Source organism: Exophiala dermatitidis (assembly GCF_000230625.1).
Source record: "Exophiala dermatitidis NIH/UT8656 unplaced genomic scaffold supercont1.7, whole genome shotgun sequence".
In the NCBI taxonomy this organism is placed as follows: domain Eukaryota; kingdom Fungi; phylum Ascomycota; class Eurotiomycetes; order Chaetothyriales; family Herpotrichiellaceae; genus Exophiala; species Exophiala dermatitidis.
Window position 1 is genome coordinate 548,458 of NW_008751652.1, and position 20,660 is coordinate 569,117.

Sequence of the window (20,660 nt, forward strand, 5' to 3'; positions counted from 1 at the left end):
GATGTGCTTTGTTACATCATTTTGCTTCAAGTAGGCCCCAGTTCAGTTCAAGTTGTGGCTGATGCATTGTTCTGCCAGTGTCAGTGTCCTCATCGTAGACTTTTGCTGTAGGTCTGGCAGTGCGGTCATGCTAGTAGTATTATTATTGTTGCAGCACTGGGAAGTTCAGTTGTTGGACAATCCAGCTTATCAGTATCACCACCTTCAGCCAATACTAGGACTGTATACTTTTGTAGACTGGCTTGCTTCAAGTTGGTTGTGGTGTCCTGGTGACGCAGTGGCTGCAACTTGGAAACTGCAGTGAACTTGGAGTGCATCCACTCACCACTCACACGCCGAGTCGCTACATCCAGCCTGAGCACCACTGACTGCAGTCTATCTCATTGCGTCGTCGTGTCCCATGTGCATGCGGAACTTGACCTTGCGACACCTCCACCGACCACACATGCTCCCCTGCTTCCTACCATAATTCATCCAACCGATCTATCCTCTTCTTTCACCAATCCAACGAATCCATCTCTTGCTCCCGTAATCCTGCTCGACCTGTTTGCTGCATTCGTCAAGCGAAACAGCAATCTGCCTCGATCTCTGCATTGGCAGAGAACCTGCCTCTAAGAGTTGGTCTGTTTACACACGGGAATTATTCTGGAGGTGGAGAGAAGTTTCCCAATCTACCACACGCACGCTGCTGCGATGGCGGTGGTTGAGAATGGAAAGCCGGTAGAGAACGTCAAAGACAGACCGAATGGACATGTCACCGGCCATATTGTACGCCGCGCACCTCGTCGTCGCCAGAGCTGGACGTTCTGGATCTCCAACAATCTTGCCAGGTACCGTCTTGATCCTCCCGTCCTCACCGACGAGCACTAACCAGCTAACAGGCTTACCATCTGGTATACCCTCCTGACCGTTATCTTTCGATGTCCCTCTACACCTCAGGGACTCACAGACACCTCGCCGCAAGTGTGTCGGTCCTATTTGTCTGCAAAAGCATATGTCCAGCCTCATATCCAGCCGTACTACGATGAATATGCGGCTCCCTATGTTGCCGTTGCTCAGCCATATGCAAACACCCTGAACAAGCGAGTGGTCCAGCCCGCGACGGTGTTTGCCAGGCGTAGTTACGAGAAGTTCGCCGCTCCTCAAATTGATGCGGCAAAAATCTATTCACAGGCTCAATGGGAGAAGTCGGTTGTGCCACAGATCAATGTTGCGAGAGGGAATGCCGCAAAAATATATGATGCGAACCTTGCTCCCCATGTGAATAAGGTCACTGCAGTGGTTGGTCCTTATTACACTACAACCCGAGATTCAGCCCAGAAGATCTACAAGGACCACATCCTTCCTTTTGTTCAATATGCTCGCCCGCATCTCCAGGAGGCCTACAACAGCACACAAGCGTTCATCTCCAGCACAGCATATCCAGTGGCAAGACGTGCGTGGTCCGAACTGATCATCTTTGTGGACGGAACGCTATGGCCTATGGTAAAAGGCTTGTACATTGACAATGTCAGGCCTCAGCTTGTCATGATCAATGAGAGGATCGCCAAATACCAGGAAAGCCGCAAGCTGAAAGCTGTAATGGATGAAGTTGATCATTCACAGTCGGTGACCGCTTCGACCACAACCGCAACTCCAAGTGCAACGGCCAAGGTGGACGATGTATATGCAATATTTGACACTGATGATGAGTCAATTTCTTCGACCGTGACCGGTGAGGAGCCTCAGTCAACGGTTCAGGCCCCTGTCAGACCGCCGCCGGAGGTTGTCACGGAAGAGAAGATCTCTGAAGATCTCATAAACTGGCAGAAAAAGTTTGCCGCGGCAGCAGACAAAGGAAGTGAGGACCTCCGTGAGCGAGTCGCCTCCATAGTCAGCAGCCTTGTCAAGAGTGATATCGATGGGGTTGGTCGACGATTGAAGACGGCCTTGGAAACCACAATCGAGAACGAACTGAGCAATGTCAAGACCAAGACCAAGTCCATAATCGCAGCCTTACCCGATGACGCAAGCTCCGAAGAGGTCAAGAAGGCAGCAGAGGATATTCTCTCCAACATCAGAGCCTCCGGCGCCGAGATTAAAGAGCGGGCTAAGAATCTTCGGGATTGGGCTCATAACTTTGAGACAAGCCTAATGCAGCGCCTTGCTGCCGCCTCTGCATCTACTTTGGAAGTGCTGGACGGTATCAAGGACCTCGGCTTACAAGAGGTAGGCATGCGTTGGGCATGGATGGAAGGCGTCACCTACAAACACTGGGAGAAATTCCACGACGTAAGAAAGCAACTCGACGAATGGAAAGCTGAGGTTCGCAATGTTGCCATGGAACATCCAGATGCGCAAGAAGCCATCGCTACCGCTCGACAAATCACCGAGGAAAGCATGGCCATCACTGAAGATGCTGCCAAAGAGCTGGTCAGACTCAAAGGTGTCGCACAGTGGAAGTTGAAGGCACGCGACGCATCGGACGATTTCGAGACAAGAAATGTTCCCGCAGGAGCAGTTTCTGCAGCATCGAGTCTTGGCGCCGACCTTCAGGACGCAACCTCTCAAGGGGTTAGCTCAGCGCAGTCTGTCATGTCCCAAGCGAGTGAAGCTGCTGAAGCCGCGGTGTCTTCTGCTTCATCAGCCATTGCGGGCACCAGTACAGGGAGTGTGGAATCCGCAACTTCCAAGGCGAGTCAAGTGGCACACGATGCTGCCTCGCGAGCTTCGTCTGCTCTGCCAGTGGATTCTGTGAAATCTGTTGCCTCCCAAGCCAAGGATTCCGCCGAACATGCATATGAGTCTTCTTCTTCTGTGCTTGGCAGTGGCACAGGTACTGTTATTCCTGAGGCTGCATCGTCGGCTTCGAGCTTAGCCGACGACGTCTTGGACTCCGCCAGCTCTGCGACCAGCGTCGTGGCAAGCTCTGCATCTTCGCTTTTGGAAAGTCTTTCTTCTGAATCCACATCTGTGAGCTCGAACATCGACTCTGAGGCAGCGGAGCTGGCCAGTTCTGCCTCGTCCGCAGCAGATTCAGGCACAGAGCAGGTGTCTACCAAAGTATTTGCTGGTGCCGTGGCGCAAAAGGTCAAAGGCACTGCCCCTATTTTGGATGATTCCTTTGATGACGACGATGATTCAACGTTTTCAGAGAAGGTTCAGAGCATGATTCACGATGCTGGGGATAGATATGCTGAAGTCACACGAGCGGTGTCGGAGGCAATGTTTGGTACTACTACCACTCAAGGCACCGTGGAGAGCATGACGTCCGTGGCCAGTGAACAATATGCGAGCGCCCTGTCTGCTGCCTCGAGCGTACTTTACGGTACCCCTCAAGGCACAGCCGAGAGCATCGCCAGCGTTGCTTCCGATCGGTATTCCCAAGCTGTTTTGGCTGCCAGTTCCGCCATATATGGCACACCGACCCCAGTCACCGAGTCACTGCTCCAACAGGCCAGCTCACTGTACAGTGATGCTGTCAGCAGAGCTGAGGACAATTACAGTGCCGCCAAATCAGTCGTCTCCCAGCAGATATCGGGGACGCCCAAGCCGGTCCATGAGGAGATGTTTTCCTCCATTGATTCGGCATATTCCGGTGCCGTAGAAGCAGCCAGCAGCAGACTCGATTCTGCCCGTCGTGCTGCTTCTGACCAATATGCTTCCCTCAGTAAAGGGGCTTCGAGCGCCATACCGACGTCCAACCCTCTGGTTTCCGTCTCATCATTGGCATCCTCGGTCTTGCAGGACTCCCTGGCTGCAGCATCGTCGCAATACTCCAGGGCGAAGGTTGCTGTAGGTGCCACCCCGGCACCTGCTCGCGAGCGGTATCTCAAGGAGGCACAAAAGAACTACTACGCCGCCATCGGCATGGCTCATGAACAGTATTCTGAGTTTATCAAGACCGCCTCGAGCGCCATTTACGGCACTCCCACTCCCGTTCTAAGCAGCATGTCTAGTGCCGCTTCTGCTGCGGTATATGGCACTCCAGTTCCAGCCTACCAAAGCATGATTGACGCTGCCGCCTCTCAGTATTCGGCTGCAACCTCTGCGGCGGCTGCCAGTTTCGACGCCTACAAGTCATCAATCAGCTCAGCAGCTTCGCCATCACAAGGTCTACTGGATGATGCCAAGGCAGCATACTCTAATGCCTTGGAAGCCGCTGCCTCATCCTTATCATCTGCTTCATGTGCCGCAAGCACTGCAATCTATGGCACACCTGCCCCATTTTACCAGACCGCTTTGGATTCAGCTTCCTCACAATATGAATCTGCCACCTCTGCTGCATCTTACCGTATGTCCGTCATGCTGCAGTCGGCGAGTTCGGCGCTAGGCAAACGGGAAAAGTCACCAGCACAAAGTGTCCTTGATGACATTTCATCTCAGTACGATGCTGCGATTCAAGCCGCTTCTTCATCCCTCTCTGCCGCTAGCTTCGCCGCCAGTACCGCCATGTATGGAACTCCCACGGGCTCCATTGAGTCTCTGTCAAGCGTCGCATCGCAGAACTGGGAAGCTCTTGTCTCCAAAGCTAGCGAACAAATTTACGGTTCGCCCAAACCGTTCCTCGACCAACTGGCCACCCAGGCAGGCGATTACTCTGCTCAAGTGACAGACTACGCTGGCGATAAATATGTTATTGTCCAGTCTTTTGTCTCCGAACTCATTGTCGGGAGAGAGCCTGATTTTACCGAGTCAGTTATGAGCAGGCTGAGTTCGGCATACCACGGTGGTTACGCTTCGGCGTCAAGCTTCGCTAGTGATGCTTATGAGTCGGCGTCTTCGGTTGCATCCTCAGTATCGTCTGTTGCCTCGGACTTTTTCACCCCGCCACCTCAGGTAACCTCTGTCATTGACTCCGTGAATGACCAGCTCAACTCACTGGTCGATGCGGCAAGCGTCCAGATCTATGGTACCACGAAGGGGACGGTTGAACAGGCAACTTCGGCCGTTGCAGATTCATACTCGTCTGTCAGCGCTGGAATAAGTGAAGCCATTTACGGAACACCGGTTGGCTACGCGGAAGCAGCCCAGTCGTCTATTGTCGACGTGGCGAAGAGCGCACAGGATGCTCTCTCCATTGCCATCTACGGCACGCCCACGGGACCAGTAGAGTCTGCCACCAGTGTCGTGGCTGATTCGTTCGCGGCGGTGACTTCGGCAGTGGCGGACAATGTGTCGGCTGCAGCCTCGGCGGTCGGCGACGTCACAGATTCAGCCGCAAGTGTGGCTGGGAATGTTCAGGCAAAGATATCCGAGGCCATTTATGGACCCGAGCAAGGTGCCTTGGAAAGTGCTCAGTCAAGGGTCTCCGAAGCCGTGGAGAGTGCTCGAAGTGCAATTGCTTCACTGGCAAGTAATGCCGGAGCGAGTGGATCTCAAGTCGCAAGTGCCATCAGCAGTAATGTGGAGGACATTGGGAGCGCAGTCAGCAGCTCAGTCAGCAGTGCAGCCAAGTACGTCAAGAAGGACGAGCTGTGAAGGAGGGAGTGAATGAATGATCGAGTTGTTTTAGCGGAACGAACAAGCTCTGCCTTGCCAATGCAAAACCGATTTTAACAGAACGCCTGCAACTGGGGAGGCGAGGCTGTCGAGGACAAAATGGAGAGCGAAGTCTGCCCCTGAAAAGGGCTTGATGTCAGCTCACGTCTACAAGAGGGGCAATAGGAGAAACGGCCTCTGGGAGCAAAATTCTATGCTAGGAATGGCGAATCGAGTCGAATCGGACCAGGTCTATTATAACCCATCCCTCCAGACTTGGTGATCAGAATGGAATGCGTGCGTTCACTGTTTCGTTCGGTACCGGAAAGCGACGTTTTGGTTTGGGCTTTCCTTTTCCTTGTTGCTTTTGTACGCGAGTTGACTCCTCTTGCCTCCTGTATGTATGTACCTTAGCTAGGTATTCCTGGACAGGGAACCTAGATTAATGCCGTCAACGTCAACGTCTTGCAATATCTGTTCAAACGAAGAAACTTATGTTCGTGAAGTACTACAAGTACTCGGTCTCGGTAGGAGCTACATACAGTAGTTCCAAGTTGAGCCGGGATAGCTGGCTCCCATGTAAGGTATGAATGGATGGGAAATGGGCCCAGGTCATCAGTCCAAAAAGACTTTTGTGTGCAGTGTCTGAACAGATCAGTCGGTCATTATTACTTATTTACTATTCATTCTCCTGGCCATTGCATTCAGGCTCTCCAGTTCGGGCTAGGGATTCCAGGTGCCCTGTGTGTGCTCTGCTTGACTGCATGCAACGAACTCGAACTCGGATCGCATGACAGTACCACCTGCACATGAGGTAGTATTCTTATTCTCAGACAATCAATACCGGGATGGCGAGACGAAATAACCGGCCCCCTTCCAGCACCAGGCTCCGGTTTCCGTTCCCAATCCAAAAAGGGAACCCCCAAAAAGAGGAACACGCAAAAGCTGATTGATACAACAGAACAGGACAGACAGACTTGTCGGCTTATGTATGTACTGTATATCCTTGAGGTACTAGGATCCCATTTGCACCTGAACCCAAAAAGAGACCGTTCGAGTCTCGCTAAATCAAAAATGTCAAACCAAAACCCCCGGACCCCGGACCCTCGGAACCCAGGGAGCCGCGAAGGTAGTAGCCCAACCGAGCCCAGCTCCGAGCCATGCAATACCACACAGACACAGACACACGTACATGCACAAACCAGAGAAGAAATAAGAGCCGGAGACCCTTCCCTTCTTGTTTTCGGTGACCACCTGCAGCTGAAGCCCTGTTGCTGCTGATGCATCTTCATCATCATCCGAGTCATCAATCCATGTCTTCATCCTCGTCGTATGGGTCTTCGTCTTCGTCGTCCAGACTTTCCATTGCGTCCTTGATGAATTGTGCGGCCTACACACAAAAAGAGAAGAGTCAGCTTCAACTTTGGAACCGAAATTGCCAACAAAGGAAAATAAATCAACTACTCCTTCTTTAATGACATAACATACCTTAGGATCCAAGTTCAGCGCCATGGTAAAAGCGCGGACGGCGTTTCCCTTCTCCCTCAAAGTCTTGTACAGCCGACCCATGAGGAACCAGACATTTGCTTCATCGGGAACGACGTCTCTGAGGACCAAAAGTTCCGCCAAGGCTTCTCGCGGCCGACTTAGAGCCATAAGACATCTGGCCTTCTTGAATCGACTCAGCGCGCTGCCCGGGGCCAAAGTGCATGCACGGGTATACATCTGAAGAGCCTTCTCGGGCTGCTTGAGTCGCTCAAGCACAAGACCAATGCAACAGATAAGCACGGCATTTGTCGGATTGATCTTGGCGGCGGTTCGATAATGTTGTTCGGCAATGGTCCATTTGCCCATCTTCTCATAAACTTTGCCCAGGCCGTACCAGGCGTTGTAATGGCGGCCGTCGGCGGCAATGGCGGCTCGGTAGGATTCCAGAGCCTTTTCAAACTCTTCGTTGGCCACGTATTCATGACCTTGCAAAGTAAATCCATATGCAAACTGTGGATCTAGCTGCGTGGCACGCCTAAAACACTTCAGAGCTTGCTCGTGTTCTCGCTGTAATGAAAACGAGTTGCCGATCGCACACCATGCCTGTGGCGACAGGCGGTCGATGGCCACCAGCTCGTGGGCCAGATAGGCGAGCTCGATCTCGGATTTCAAATGCCACAGCACTGTAGAATAGACCTCCATGTCTTCCAGCCGCGTGGGAGCCAACTGTCGCACGCGAATGAAGAATTTCTCCGCCTCGGCATATTGCGCTTGCTCGTGGTAGGCTTTGCCTATCTGAGCCAGGATATAAGGAGTTTCGCGTTGCGCCGATGGAAGCGAGTTGTAGATCTGGATCGCTGTCTGACAATCATAATTCGATAGACTTAACTGGGCCGAGGCAATCCTCCCGAATAGGTCCAGAAGTGTCTGAGTTGCTTCAAGCTCCTTGTGGATGGCAGATTCCGCTCGCACCTTTGAGTTGTTCGGCAACGGAGGCACCGGAGGCACATTTGCAGCTTTTTGCTGCTCCTTGGTCTCAACGTCCATTGCATCAGTGGAGCCTGTTCGAGTTCGATTCCCACTGACAACCCGCCCCACTGTCGATGCATTTGCCGTACGGGTCCTGGCAGCCGGTGCTTTTGCTTTTTTGATATCTCTTCCCTCCCGCAGGCCCAGAGAATTGGCCAACGAAGAGATCTTGCTTCCGGCCGTACTAGTCGCACTCGGCGGTCTGGATGTGTTGAGCAGCCGGTTACTTCTTCTCGTGGGCCCTTCCGTAGCCGCCAACGACGTATGTTGGGACGGCGCGCCAGCTGGATGACCAGAAACAGTCCTCTTAGCCGGTGCCGTTGGTGCAGGCGGGTCTTGTAACACCGTGGTGTCGTCAGAGGCCACCTTGGGTTTCGTTCTCAGTCTCGTCGAACCGGTCTTCCATCTAGGGGGAGGCTCAGCTGGAGCTTCTGCTGCGGCCTTGGCCTTCCGTGTGGGCGCTGGGGGAGGTTCATGATGCTGATTCTGATTCATGGTGCCGGCTTGCTGCAACACACCCTCGTCCACTTCAGCTTCAGTTGAAGGGGTGTTTAGCCCTTCTTCATCAAGGACACCACCAGTGCTTGTAGTGTTGACGCTCATCTTGCTGCCATTCAACTTCTCCCAAAGAACAGAATTACCCGGTTGTGGGTGTCCGTTCGGTTTCTGCGTCGTCGACACAAAAGGATCCGGTGGGCCGGAATTGTTGTGAGGCTGTATTTGTTGTGATGCCGTAGTAGTCGTCACTGGTGCGGCATTTTCAAACTTTGCATTCTGTTGCTGAGCCAAATGGGTCATAGCTATCATCTCGGCGGTCATTTTGTAAACATTGGGCACACTGACTTTGGCGCCGGCCTCGCAAAGGCCCATGAAAGCGTCCCACATGAAAGGGTTTAGCTTTAAAGAGGCGGCCCAACATTCCACGGCCTGGTCGGTGTTTCTGTGTGCTTTCCACAACTTGCCCTCCAGACACAACACGGCAGCGGCATCGGGCAGATGTTGCCGTCTGGTTTCGCTGTGTTGACTCCATGTGTTTCGATTCTGCCACAGGTGTTTGGATCGCTCCAACGCGGTCAAACCCTGAACATAGATGCCCAGTTCAAGCGAGGCCTGCGCAAAGACATAGCTGCATCCCAAATGTGACCCTCTTAACCCAGCTGGCCGACTGGTGTCCCATGCAGCCTTGACAAAGCCGGACTGTAGTTGACAGTATGCTAGTAAATACGCGGATTCGGCGGACCGTGGTTCGTAGGCAACGAGTCGAGAAGCGAGGAACAGGGCGTTTTTGAGCAGGTTGTTGTCGAGGTGGTAGTACACGAGTTGTCGGAGTTGGCTCGCGACGTGGATTACTGAAGGCGCCATGATGGTGGCAGCATGGAATGTATCGTATCGTTCGCTAGTACCTTATGTTTTGAGGCAAGAAATAGGAAGGTGATGGTGATGCAGTATCGGCTCGGACAGTTGCTAATGTAGGTACTAGTACTGTATGAGATCAAGAAAGAGGCAATCTAATCTGGCGAGAAGATGTGCGAGTTCGAGTCGAGTTTGCAGTGCTGCTGGTGGTCCAAGGACACTGGCATGAGCAGAGCATGCCTTCCCACAACAATGCGCGCGGCGGGCGGGCTATCAAGAGGGCCGCAGTCGTGGGCGATTCATTCGTGGTTTTAGGTCACAGTGACGGGCAAGTCTAAGTCTCCGAGTGACATAGGTTTGCCGTTTTATAGGGTACGGCAGCTAAGTTGAACGGAACGTGAAGCGGTTAATAGATATGAGGGCGGGCTACTACAAGTAACATGTTCAAGTTGTTGGTGTTTTGGGCGGGATGCACTGGCACTTCTGATCCGTTCGCAGCCTGAGCCAGTGCCACACGACATAACCACTAGTAACTTTTTATAAGTTACTATGTGGCTGGTAATAATAATGGCAACTGTGGCGGGCCGGGGAACGAGCCTCGTCCCGCTTAGACGACTCACTCAAGGCTGCACATTCAATATCCCCGCTGCCTCTACAATTCACAATCCTTGGAACAATCTCGCCTCCAGCACCAGTCTTGCACAGAGAGTGAATTCGACTGCGTCAATATTCCCCCGATTGCATAGTGTTTTGGCACAGTCACAGGGGAGTCACTCACTCGGTCAACCCAACATGGCGCAGGTGAGCAGGCAACCTCTACTTTCATCTTCATCTTCCAATCCCTTCAGGTACAGCTAAGCTACTAGTATATCTGTAACTAACAGAAACTCCCCAAAAGAAAGCAGCCAAATCCCTCGCCGTGCGCAATACAGCCCGCCTCAAACAAACCCACCTCATAACCCTAGCCATCCACACCATATTCCTCTTCCTGCGCTTCACATTCCGCCATTCCCTCTCATTAAAACGCTACATCCTCCTATCAGCACCAGGCCTTGCCATCGAATTCTACTTAGAACGCCTCGCTCGACCAACATACAACGCCCACGACGGGTCCCTAAAACGCGCAGGGGAAGATCTCGATGCCAAAGGATTGACCGAGTTCATGTGGGACATTCTGTATTGGACATGGATCAATTTGATTTTGGTCATTGTGTTTGGGAACCGCGCTTGGTGGCTGTATCTTGTTGTGCCGGGCTATGCGGTCTATGCGGCCGTCACGACGGCGAGTGGTGTCAAGGCCATGCTTGGTGGGATGGGCGATGCAGCTGGTGCTGATGGCGGTGCAGGACCACAGAGCAAGAGACAGGCCAAGATGGAGAAAAAGGGTGGTGGACAACGTGTGGCATATCGATGATACAGTACTTGCGAACTCAACCACCATAAAAAAGAAATATAATCCTTGAATATCTGCCCTGCCAGTGCCACACTTTGACGCCCCAGAGTGACTAGTACGGTATCCTCACTGGCGCCGTCCCCAGCTATCCGGTCCCCTCAAGTTCAAGTTGAGTTCGTTTCCTCAAACGAAAAACAGCACTGTGCTGTTACCAAATCATACACTCCATCTCAATCTTTGGCCAACCGTTCGCTGTCAAGCCACCTCGCAAGCCCCGTCGTCCCATACAACTCGCGCCATTCCCCCGAATCCTCCTCGACATATTCACCCACAAACTCAGCCGTCTCATTAGCCTTTTCCTTGACCGCCTGAGTGGCTTCTTCCAATTTCTCGCTCGCACGCGCCATGGCCAGATTATAATACTCGACACTAGATTTTGCCCGCTGAGCCAGCCGGCTTGCAGTTGTCTTGCCTTTCCGCTTATATCGACCCAGCACGATGGAGGTGATATAATATGCGCGGACCAGAAACCGTTGAATAATCTGTTTCACCAGCATGGTGATTCCATGACTGAAGAAAGACCGAAGAATCTCCACATACAACCCTTCATAAAGCGCACTCACTCCCTCCGTCTGGGCAATCGTCAAAACGGTACTGAAGATCGTGGCCCTGGCGGCCTTTTTGGCCTTGTCGCTTTCAAGATCCTGATCAATCACTTTGTCCTCGTCACGCTCTTCTTGTTGTCGAGTGGCTCCTCCGGCCTGGAGCCGTGTCTTGGCCAAACTGAAAGGATACGTGACCGAGGAGGCACAAGCCTTGCTGAAAGCAGACAGCAAGAAAGTCAAATATGGCGGCGGATGCGCTCTCCTATGGTGCGGCAGGAACAGCTTTTTCAGGGTTTCAAACAAGCCGAACGTGATTGATGGGTTGAGCGTCAACACCAGTGAAGCTGAATAACCGGACCAGAACCCCGTCAGACCTTTCTCGGCATAGATGTCTCGGGCGATCTCTCGGGCGGAGGGAACGTGAAACGGTTGGGAGTCGTTCTCTTTCGCCGCCAGCAGCGCAGCCGCCTGCTTCCTCGTAACAATATTCGCAATCGGCGCCGTCGCAAGTTTCGTCAAACTGCCCGCGACAAACCCGACAACCAGCTCTTCAATCGCCGGCAACGACTTCGTCCCCTTTCCATGTCTGACCAGCCTCTTATCCCTAAGAAAGCTATAAACTAAGAAAAAGATGAACGAGTCGGCAATCGTCTTGCCCGTCGCCTGCAGCAAACCCGTGTACAATCCAGCGACGCCGCCTTCATTCTTGTAGATCTTTTCGACCGCATCAATGAAGCCCTTGTACTCGTCTTCCGAGGGTTGGGACTGGTCCTTTCGTAGCTGTCGTTGCAGTTGGAGCCGAGTAATAATTAAATCGATCGGGTAGAGGATCGCGTTTGAGAGCGCGGACCCTGCTGATCCGGCGACCGCATGGCCGAGGGCTTCTAGAAACGGTGCTTTGGACCCTCCTGATCCTGAGGTTCGTGATCGGTTGTTGTTTTCTTCTTGGACTTGGTGGTAGAGTTCGAACGCGTCCTAAATGCCACAAAGGTCAGCCTCGGCCTCCCAGTATTTGTGCCGCTTCGCGCGTCGGGGGAAAGGTAAGAACATACGAGTTGGCTGTTATAAATGTTGGCCATGGTCGCGTAAGTGGTACCGCTGCACTGGCATGGCGTGGTGCTGTTGAATAGAAAGGAAGTTGGCGGAAATTGGATGGGAAGTGTGAAGCAACAACCTAACTCTCAAGCACGTCAAGTTGGGATGACGATGTTGACCACTACAAGAGCGCCATACATTGTAGAACCATCGATCGATCTACCCCACACTGGGCACCCTGGACTCTGGACTCTGGGGCGGCCCATCCACTCTCGCTGCATTACATAATCCTCCATCCTCATCACGTGATAGAGTCCTTTTGGCCCAGGACATCACTCATTATTCGACTCCCTCATTACGATGTTGGAGAGGACCTCACCCGAACAAAAGGCGAAGCACATCGACATTACGCGCAGAGTACTTAAGCACAAGTTCAATATGCAGCCCTGTTCAAACATCATGCTATGAGGGTATTCGAAAAAGAAATCGCGCTTCTCCCTTGATCCCATACATCAAAACACAAACCAAGATCTGGTCGTGTGGCACTGAATTGCTCGCCACGCATTGATTCTCTCTTCCAAACTCCGTTGCGTCCCAAATGCTGTCTGTCTTCCCTCATATCATCATAAACAACCTCAACCTCAGCGATGGTGTGCAGCGGATGATGCATTCTATGCTCTCATGCTTGTCCGTCGCCTCAAACCATTCTCGGCTGCTTGCAGCTCCCTCGCAAACTTCTCGTCGGCATCCATGTCGCTTTCTCCTCCTGTGCTATCTCTGCTCACCGGCCTGGCCGAGGCTTCTCGGGACTGACTTCGTCTGACCATGTTTCCTGCCATCTGGTGAACTGTCCCAGAAGTGTTACTGGACGATCTCCGGCTTTTCACACTGTTGACCATCGTTTGGGCACTGGCGGCGCTCGACGCCCGACGATCACTTCTCGGAGGCTTCGGAAGCGGCTTGGTTGGAGATCTCTTGTCTTCGGGCGTGTACCGTTCAACCTGTTTGGGCTGACGCGAAGAATGTCTCGACGCTGGAGGCGAGTTCGGCAGACCGGAAAAGCCAGCATTGATGGACGACGCACGCTTGACCGGGGCGGGAGTGGAAAACTCACCACCACCACCACCACCACCACCCTCCTTCGGTGAGAGATCGGCCCTGTCAGCGTCATGATTTAGAGGTTGATGATCGTCAGAGTCTGCTTCGGTTTTTATCACAGCCGTCGGCATGGCTGTCATTGCCTCTAGAGCGGGATCCACTGGTATTGCTTGTGAAGGAAGGGTTTCGCTGCCCGCATGCTGAGATGTCGATGCACCCTCTGCAATGTGCTGTCCGCTCACTTTGTCATCTGGCTCGGTTTCCAGCAGCGGCGCGGGAGTTGGCGGCGAATCCTCGACGGCTTCATTCACTAAGAGAACATTATCATTCGTCAAAGCCGGGTCAATTAGACCGTCCAGCAGTTCACCATCCATCCTCTCCCGCTTGTTGTCCGCACTCTCATCGCTGAAACGGGCGGGGCGCTTCGAACTAGTTGATCCACGTGGCTTGGACGGCTCCGCGGCTTTTGCCGGGTCGACTCGCCCGTGTTCGTCGTGTACGCATCGGCGCTGAAACCCATTAGTTAGCTGTGGCCATTACCAGATCAAAACAAATCCTACCTTGCTCTTGCGGCATTCTTCACATGCCTTGGTTCGAGTCTTTTTCGAGGAAGACTGTGCATCCGCATTCGCAGTCACTGTTTGCACCGTCTCCGCGTGGTTTGCAGCAGGCTCGGAGAGCCGCATAGCTGGAGGCGTAGGTTGTTCATTGCTGAATCCATTCTGATCGACGGCGGCAGTCGAGGGAACGTCCGCATTAGAGAAACTTCTTGGTCTGATTTCGGGAGCTGGCCTCGTGGGCGTCTCACTGCCAGACTTATGCCGACACTTTATCCTACGTTTTCGGCATGGTTCACAGGCTACCTTCAGCCCATTCCCTTTTGGGGTGGATTTGGCACTTTGCTTGGCTGGGATGGGAGCGCTCACTTCTGGCTGAGGAGTCTGCGCTTGAGCTAGGGCCTGAGCAGCTCTCCGTGAGGAAGTCCGTTCTCCTGGCAGGCGGAAAGTCTCGGCTTTCTTAACCTTGTCCGCCTTCTCCGGTTCCAGTGCACCATCAGAATGCACCCAGTCAGGCGCTGGAACATTGCCCATCTTCCAAGCACACCAGATTGCAAATAGCTTGATCAGCGTCAGTGGATCGCCATGTCCTTTGGGAATGGATGCTTTGACTGCATCAATCTGCTTTTTGGTGATGTCCGCCACCGGCAAACCAGCGTCGATCCTGGCGGTGCGGTATAAATAATCTCTCAAGGCTGGCCAGCCAACCACCTCTGCTTTCGGGTAATACCTCGCATTGAATGCAGGGTCTCCTGGCTCTGCAGTGTTTGCCAAGTCGTCTATTTCGTGCCAGAGAGGGTTGGCCCGCAGGAAAACATAATCGGGATCGTCGCGGAAGTCGGCCAATACTTCGTTTGGAAGCGGATCTTCCTCCAGATATTTGATCAAGGTGTACCACATAACCTTCTGAAAGTATGGATAGCGAAACTTCGGAGCCACCTTTGTCACTCTTTCGACGTTGGCAACCTTGAGTTGCAGCTCGTAGTCAATCCGAGTGAGAAAGTTGCCCCCAATGACCAAGCTGTCCTCCGGAGTCCATACAGCATGGATCCAGCCGGCAGGGATGAAAGCAGTGTCTCCCTCATGCAGGTCAACTCTCGTGCAATTACCACCGCACAAATCTCCGAGCCATGTCTCGTTTTGCGTATCAGAATTGCACCAGTCCTCATACTTCTTGAGATATTTATCCTCCGGTGGGATGAAGAAGAAGGTCTTTGTTCCCTTGAGGATGTGGTAATACACAGAGGAGCCGCCAAAATCGATGTGGAAGTCGGTGTAGCTGTCGGCCACTGACATGAGACAATAGAACTGTACTGGTCGTTTCTTCGTCCGGGTTTCTGTGTCTCCGTCCCAGACATGATCCTCCAGATCAAGATCTCGTACCACCTTGGGTCGGCGAATGAGTTTGCCAAGGGGGCTCTGCGATACTTCAAGGCTGATCACGTTGAGAATTGGTTTCTCGCCCGCAAGCTCATAGTAGTCGGCCCACTGCTGTAAGGTGAACTGGCCCTTTGTCTCTTGAGACTTGACGTCGATAACAGGGACAGGTTCGTCTAGACCATAAAGCTCCGCGACTTTTCGTACGGTCAGATTTCTGGGTATCACCATATCGAGCAAATCTTGGCCACAATCTAGGACTTCCTCCTCCACAACTTCATCGGAAACCGGCTCTTCCACGCCAGCGGGATTTCCCAAACTGTCAATGCGTGTGAAGCGCGGGCCGTCACTCTCGGCTTCTTTTAAAGGTAGCTTTGCGCCAAACCGAGGATTCCAGCAGGCTGGGACCACAAAAGGTCGCTTCATACCGTCAAAATTTTCCATAAACTGCATAGTCAACACCTCGGGGCGCACTCGGGCAAAGTCGTCCGGTAACAGGGCAATCTTTCCTTCTTTGATGGGCTGAATGTAGTGGTGAGTTGGACTTTCAACCGAAGACTTAACAACGCCTTGATGTAATCCAGCGTAGTCTATTGCGGTTCGCGGTCTGGTCGACTTGCGCACAAAAGTCGTCTTGCCATGCACCGGCTCGCACTCTTTGCATAGATATTTATCGACACTCCTTGCCTCAGCCTTTGTCTTGAATCCTGCACACTCCGCATGGAACCAGCGATTGCATGCATCACAACTGATCCAGAACATGACAGGGTTTTCGTCGTCCACGGTGTCTAGCTGAAGACGGTTGCAAGCCGCACACACCTCAGCCTGTACTTCGGGCTTGACTCTCCGTTGCCTCTTAGACGACGAAGTTGGTCGGGATGCAACTTGAGGTGATCCTTTTGCTTGCGGTTCAGCAGCAGTGCCAATCGTTTTGGCTTGCGGTGTTCCCCCTAATGTGGCGTTGGCGGTTTGAGCTGACGAAGTCTCAGGCTGAGGATGCGATAGCCGGGAGTTTTGAGTCTGCCAGGCGTCAACCGCGGAGTGTATCTGCCGCTCTTTAGAGACTTTGACTTCCTCATTTTCCACGTTGTCAGCTTGTAAAGTCTGCTGTAATTGCGCGGACGGACTATCCCTAATAGTCGAGGCCTCTGAGTACCGCCGAGGCGTATGGGACGAATGTGGCTGTCCGTTCAAGGTAGCAGACGTCAACTGTGGTGTCGTTCCATTCTTGAAGTTAACCTCGTTCTTGAGTTCCAACAATAGCAGAGCATCCTCGTATGTTATATCGGTGGTGCTGTCGACTCCGCTTGTTCTCGGCCGATCTGCGCGAGGTGACCACTCGAGATTAGGGAGACGCTCAGATTTGATTCGCTTCCTCGGTGGTCCATTAGAGGAATCTTCCCGATCGAAGCGATGGACATAGGACGTCGACGGTCGGGTCGCGGTGAACGGACTCGCTTTTCGGAAGGAGGGGGTATTTGGTTCCCCTAAAGCAGGGCTGGTGGCAATGGCAGCACTTGCAAGGTCATCAATGGTGGACCCTGAGCGCGTATGGCCTTTGCCTCGAGAAGTTCGCGTGTCCGGGGTCGATTTGAAGTTTCTCAGAGGGTTGTCGCGCGAGTCTTGCAGTGACCGCCTGGTTTGCGCAGCCGCGCCACTCACTACCCTAGCCCCGATGTGTGCGGAACCATCTTCATCATAATATAAATGATCCGGGTGCACAGTTACCGCTGCTTCTTCTGCGATCCCAACGTCACAGAGACCCAACCCCGTTAGTGAGGCTCCATTGGCTTGAGAAGTGTGAGAGGGGAGTAAAGGTTCATCTGCGGCGGAGGACTCGAGCGTGGGTTCTGGAGAGAGGCTTTCGATGAAATCTCTCGACGGACGTATAGGACTAACCCCCCGAGGACCCAGAAGGTCTCTGGAGCGTCGCCATACGGTAGAAGTAGGCATGGTGACAGTCCAAATCGTCGACGGTCACCAGGTGACTGGCCGTCGGTTGCGGAGGTGGTGGGGTACAGCGCGGCTGGTGTAGCTTGAACGACGACAGCGAGAGAGGTTTGGCTACATTTGTGAGAACGTCCGTATGACCTCCGCGGGGAGGCCAGGTGCGACAACGTGAGGAATGAGCGTGGCTTGAGAGATGCGCGAGAAGTGGTGGTGGTTGTTGAGTCCGGAGTTGACATGAAGACAAGAGTGGAATTATTGTAACTGCGCTAGTCCTCGTCCTGCGGCAGATCTGAAAGACAACATACTGAATACACCCAGCCTGGGCTTTCAACCACCACTCACCCTACGACCTTCAAACGCTTGACTAACTGTCTGCATTCTGTCCCGCATACATCTTTGTCTTTGGCTGTGCCCCTACCAGCACTTATTGAGCCCTCACAATGTCCCGGAGCAGCAGACTTGCCCCGGAGGCGAACCGAATCCTCTTTGTCAAGAACTTAGCCTACAATGTCGATTCCCCGGCCCTCTTCGATCTCTTTGGCAAGTTTGGCCCTATCCGGCAGATTCGAGTTGGAAACTCGAATACTACAAAGGGCACGGCCTATGTCGTCTACGAGGATGTCATGGACGCGAAGCAAGCATGCGACAAGCTGAACGGTTTCAATTTCATGAACCGCTATCTTGTTGTGCTCTATCATCAACCAGAAAAGATGAAGACGGAAGTGAAAGAAGACATCGCAGCCCGTCAGGAAAATCTTGAAAGGATGAAAAAGGAGCATGGGATTGAATGAATGTATCCTCATGTGGATTCTCTCCGACCAATATTCACACCACAGTCCACATTGCTACAGGCAAAACTTGACCAGCCATCAGTTCGCCGTTGGAACAGACTGGGTAACTCGACAGCTTCGACATGAACGTTGGAACATATCACAATTATCTTGTCGCAGGATTGGAATCCTGTGTCACGGCGCAGCGAGACCGGCACAGTCCTAAGCATCATGATGGAGTGGACGCTGGCAAGATGAGACGTTGGCGACATTAAAGCAGAACCCTGACTCAGAGACAGATCACGCCCGTAGAGGCATAGGCAGCGCCGCGGCAGGCACAGCAGTCAATGGAAAGGTTTCGGGACGTTGAATTTACTGTGAAGGGTATCACGTCCGCATAAAAGGACACCAGTCTCTGTCATGTAATTGCTTAACTATGAGCATCACCAGACAATCAAGAATCCAGTTTCTTGTAGACCTTCCATCCTTCCCTTTGGAGCCTGTGCTCTTTCTCCATGTTCTCGTCGTCCATTTTTTGTAGATGGTTCGCAACCCACTCCTGGACCTTTGCTTCGCTGGTGCCTACAATCCGTGCCGCCAGGATAGCAGCGTTGGTACTGTTGCCAATGCCCACCGTAGCCACTGGGACGCCGCGGGGCATTTGAACGATGCTGAGCAAACTGTCCAGTCCGTCGAGGCTGCTGGCCTTTACAGGGACACCAATGACTGGGACCGGAGTCTCCGAAGCCATCATGCCAGGAAGATGCGCTGCCCCTCCCGCTGCGGCAATGATGGCCTTGATCCCGCGAGGGGCAGCCGCCCTGCCGAAGTCGAGCATATACTGTGGGGTGCGGTGGGCCGAAGTGATGTGAACCTCATAAGGGATGTCCATCGTGTCAAGGATAGTGAGGCCTGGGCGGAGGGTTGCCAAGTCGGTATCTGAGCCCATCACAACTGCAATGACTGGCCGAGGGGTCGGTGGAGGGTTTGAATTCTGCAGGTCTGCAGCAGTAGCAACTATAGAGGCGGCAGAGGCTGGCGCTGAATCGTTTCGGTGAGCCCGGACCGCATCAACCATCTGGATCAGAGGGTGTATCTTGGTCTCGCATTCGGACATACTCGATCCAAGGATGGTGATGTGACCCATCTTGCGGCCAGGGCGGCCGTCACCTTTGCCGTATAAGTGGATCTTCGCACCGGGTATGTCCAGCGCAGCTTTGGCAACGAGCAAATGGGAATCCGGCTGCGGGCCACCAAGAATGTTCAGCATGACGGCCGCATTCACAGCTAGATCAGTTGCACCGGGCCGGATTGTGGATGCAAGGTCGGGCAGGATGGCCCGGATCTGGGCCTCGTACTGTGACATGTGGCACGCTTCGATAGTGTAATGGCCCGAGTTGTGCGGCCTTGGTGCAATCTCGTTGATGACCAGGCTATCGTCCTGCAGAAGGAACAACTCGACGCCGAAGACGCCAGTTCCAGGGAATGTGGCCACGGCTCGTCGAGCCAGGTCTTGTGCAGCCCGAGCCACTTTCTTTGAAACGTCCCGTGGAGGTACATAGACCAGTTTGCAGATGCTGTCTTCGTGTATGGTCTCCACGGTGGGATATGCCAGGGTCGTTGACTCCCAAGAGTCGATGGAATCTTCTTGGGCCGTCTTGACGACCATGACCGCCAGCTCCATCTTGAAATGGGCCCATTTTTCGGCATACAGAGGGCGGTCCGCCAGAGCCTTCAGGGCTGGCTCGATATCGGACACCGACTTGACCGGATAATTGCCCCTTCCATCGTATGCCTGAGTCCTCGATTTCAACATTAGTGGGTATCCCAGCTGGTCGGCAATATCTTTCAAGCCTTGAGGATGTGATGTCCCCACAGCAATTGACTGAGCCGTAGCGAGCCCAAACTTTGCAAAGTGCTGTTTCTGCAGGAATTTATCCTGAATCGTCCTCACGGTTTTCCAGCTGGGCTGGATTCTCGACCAGTTGGTACCGTCCAGAAAGGGCTTTTCTTCCTCGAGTTCCTCTAGCACCTTGGTATCGACGTGCTCAATCTCATACGTGAGCACATCGCATCTTGACGCCAGTTCCTTGACATCTGAGGCCTTTGCAAATGAGCCGGTGACATGTTTGTCAGACGCAACGAGATTGATCTGCTTTGCAGGAGCATTCTCACTGTCCAGGACCGCCACCTTGATGTTCAGTCTATGGGCCGCTTCTACGAGCATTCGGCCCAGCTGGCCACCGCCTAGAACACCGACAACATGGTTATCCATCTTGCTGCTGCGGAGATGGTTCAAGAGGTGTCTCGGGAACTTTTACACTGAGAAGAACACCACACTGAGAGGGGAAGCGTTTAGAGGCCCGACGACCTCGTAGCACAGCGAAGTGGAACAGTAATGACACTGTTCTCGAGTTCTTTTGAATAAGTGGCAGCGTCACACGAATGAATCAAACTGGACTCGGAGGATATGGGTTACTCCAGCGTTGCAAGTTGTGCCAGTGTGGGGTCCAATGCAGCGAAATTTCCCTGCCGAATCTGGCGC

General features: G+C 53.1%; 7 protein-coding genes across 7 annotated transcripts; 3 read left to right on the forward strand and 4 right to left on the reverse strand.

The window, feature by feature from the left end:
* The first annotated feature begins 144 nt into the window (after positions 1-144).
* Positions 145-6,129, forward strand: HMPREF1120_08032 (uncharacterized protein). The gene is made up of 2 exons (XM_009162273.1): positions 145-830; positions 882-6,129. Exons 1-2 carry the CDS (start codon positions 694-696, stop codon positions 5,458-5,460), a joined length of 4,716 nt encoding a protein of 1,571 aa, XP_009160521.1. The 5' UTR covers positions 145-693; the 3' UTR covers positions 5,461-6,129.
* On the reverse strand, positions 6,106-9,806 carry HMPREF1120_08033 (anaphase-promoting complex component APC3). Its single transcript, XM_009162274.1, has 2 exons — positions 6,949-9,806; positions 6,106-6,850 (listed from the first exon to the last, which is right to left on the reverse strand). The coding sequence occupies exons 1-2, from the start codon at positions 9,337-9,339 to the stop codon at positions 6,767-6,769; spliced, it is 2,475 nt and encodes an 824-aa protein (XP_009160522.1). The 5' UTR covers positions 9,340-9,806; the 3' UTR covers positions 6,106-6,766.
* A 109-nt stretch (positions 9,807-9,915) lies between these two features.
* On the forward strand, positions 9,916-12,391 carry HMPREF1120_08034 (uncharacterized protein). The gene is made up of 2 exons (XM_009162275.1): positions 9,916-10,131; positions 10,229-12,391. Exons 1-2 carry the CDS (start codon positions 10,123-10,125, stop codon positions 10,742-10,744), a joined length of 525 nt encoding a protein of 174 aa, XP_009160523.1. The 5' UTR covers positions 9,916-10,122; the 3' UTR covers positions 10,745-12,391.
* On the reverse strand, positions 10,717-12,540 carry HMPREF1120_08035 (uncharacterized protein). The gene is made up of 2 exons (XM_009162276.1): positions 12,381-12,540; positions 10,717-12,303 (listed from the first exon to the last, which is right to left on the reverse strand). The coding sequence occupies exons 1-2, from the start codon at positions 12,405-12,407 to the stop codon at positions 10,954-10,956; spliced, it is 1,377 nt and encodes a 458-aa protein (XP_009160524.1). The 5' UTR covers positions 12,408-12,540; the 3' UTR covers positions 10,717-10,953.
* Positions 12,541-12,791: 251 nt separating this feature from the next.
* Positions 12,792-17,580, reverse strand: HMPREF1120_08036 (JmjC domain-containing histone demethylation protein 1D/E/F). Its single transcript, XM_009162277.1, has 2 exons — positions 14,022-17,580; positions 12,792-13,970 (listed from the first exon to the last, which is right to left on the reverse strand). Exons 1-2 carry the CDS (start codon positions 17,346-17,348, stop codon positions 13,035-13,037), a joined length of 4,263 nt encoding a protein of 1,420 aa, XP_009160525.1. The 5' UTR covers positions 17,349-17,580; the 3' UTR covers positions 12,792-13,034.
* HMPREF1120_08037 (uncharacterized protein) lies at positions 17,490-18,602 on the forward strand. Its single transcript, XM_009162278.1, has one exon. It carries the CDS (start codon positions 17,786-17,788, stop codon positions 18,134-18,136), a length of 351 nt encoding a protein of 116 aa, XP_009160526.1. The 5' UTR covers positions 17,490-17,785; the 3' UTR covers positions 18,137-18,602.
* Positions 18,265-20,600, reverse strand: HMPREF1120_08038 (uncharacterized protein). The gene has a single exon (XM_009162279.1). It carries the CDS (start codon positions 20,388-20,390, stop codon positions 18,570-18,572), a length of 1,821 nt encoding a protein of 606 aa, XP_009160527.1. The 5' UTR covers positions 20,391-20,600; the 3' UTR covers positions 18,265-18,569.
* Positions 20,601-20,660: the final 60 nt, after the last annotated feature.

Coding starts and splice junctions, on each gene's coding strand:
- HMPREF1120_08032 (XM_009162273.1), top strand. CDS start 694: ATGGCGGTGGTTGAGAATGGAAAGCCGGTAGAGAACGTCAAAGACAGA. Junction 831..881: donor ATCTCCAACAATCTTGCCAG/GTACCGTCTTGA, acceptor ACCAGCTAACAG/GCTTACCATCTGGTATACCC.
- HMPREF1120_08033 (XM_009162274.1), bottom strand. CDS start 9,339: ATGGCGCCTTCAGTAATCCACGTCGCGAGCCAACTCCGACAACTCGTG. Junction 6,851..6,948: donor CGCTGAACTTGGATCCTAAG/GTATGTTATGTC, acceptor TTTTGTGTGTAG/GCCGCACAATTCATCAAGGA.
- HMPREF1120_08035 (XM_009162276.1), bottom strand. CDS start 12,407: ATGGCCAACATTTATAACAGCCAACTC. Junction 12,304..12,380: donor ACATTTATAACAGCCAACTC/GTATGTTCTTAC, acceptor TGTGGCATTTAG/GACGCGTTCGAACTCTACCA.
- HMPREF1120_08036 (XM_009162277.1), bottom strand. CDS start 17,348: ATGCCTACTTCTACCGTATGGCGACGCTCCAGAGACCTTCTGGGTCCT. Junction 13,971..14,021: donor AAGAATGCCGCAAGAGCAAG/GTAGGATTTGTT, acceptor AATGGGTTTCAG/CGCCGATGCGTACACGACGA.
- HMPREF1120_08037 (XM_009162278.1), top strand. CDS start 17,786: ATGTCCCGGAGCAGCAGACTTGCCCCGGAGGCGAACCGAATCCTCTTT.
- HMPREF1120_08038 (XM_009162279.1), bottom strand. CDS start 20,390: ATGGATAACCATGTTGTCGGTGTTCTAGGCGGTGGCCAGCTGGGCCGA.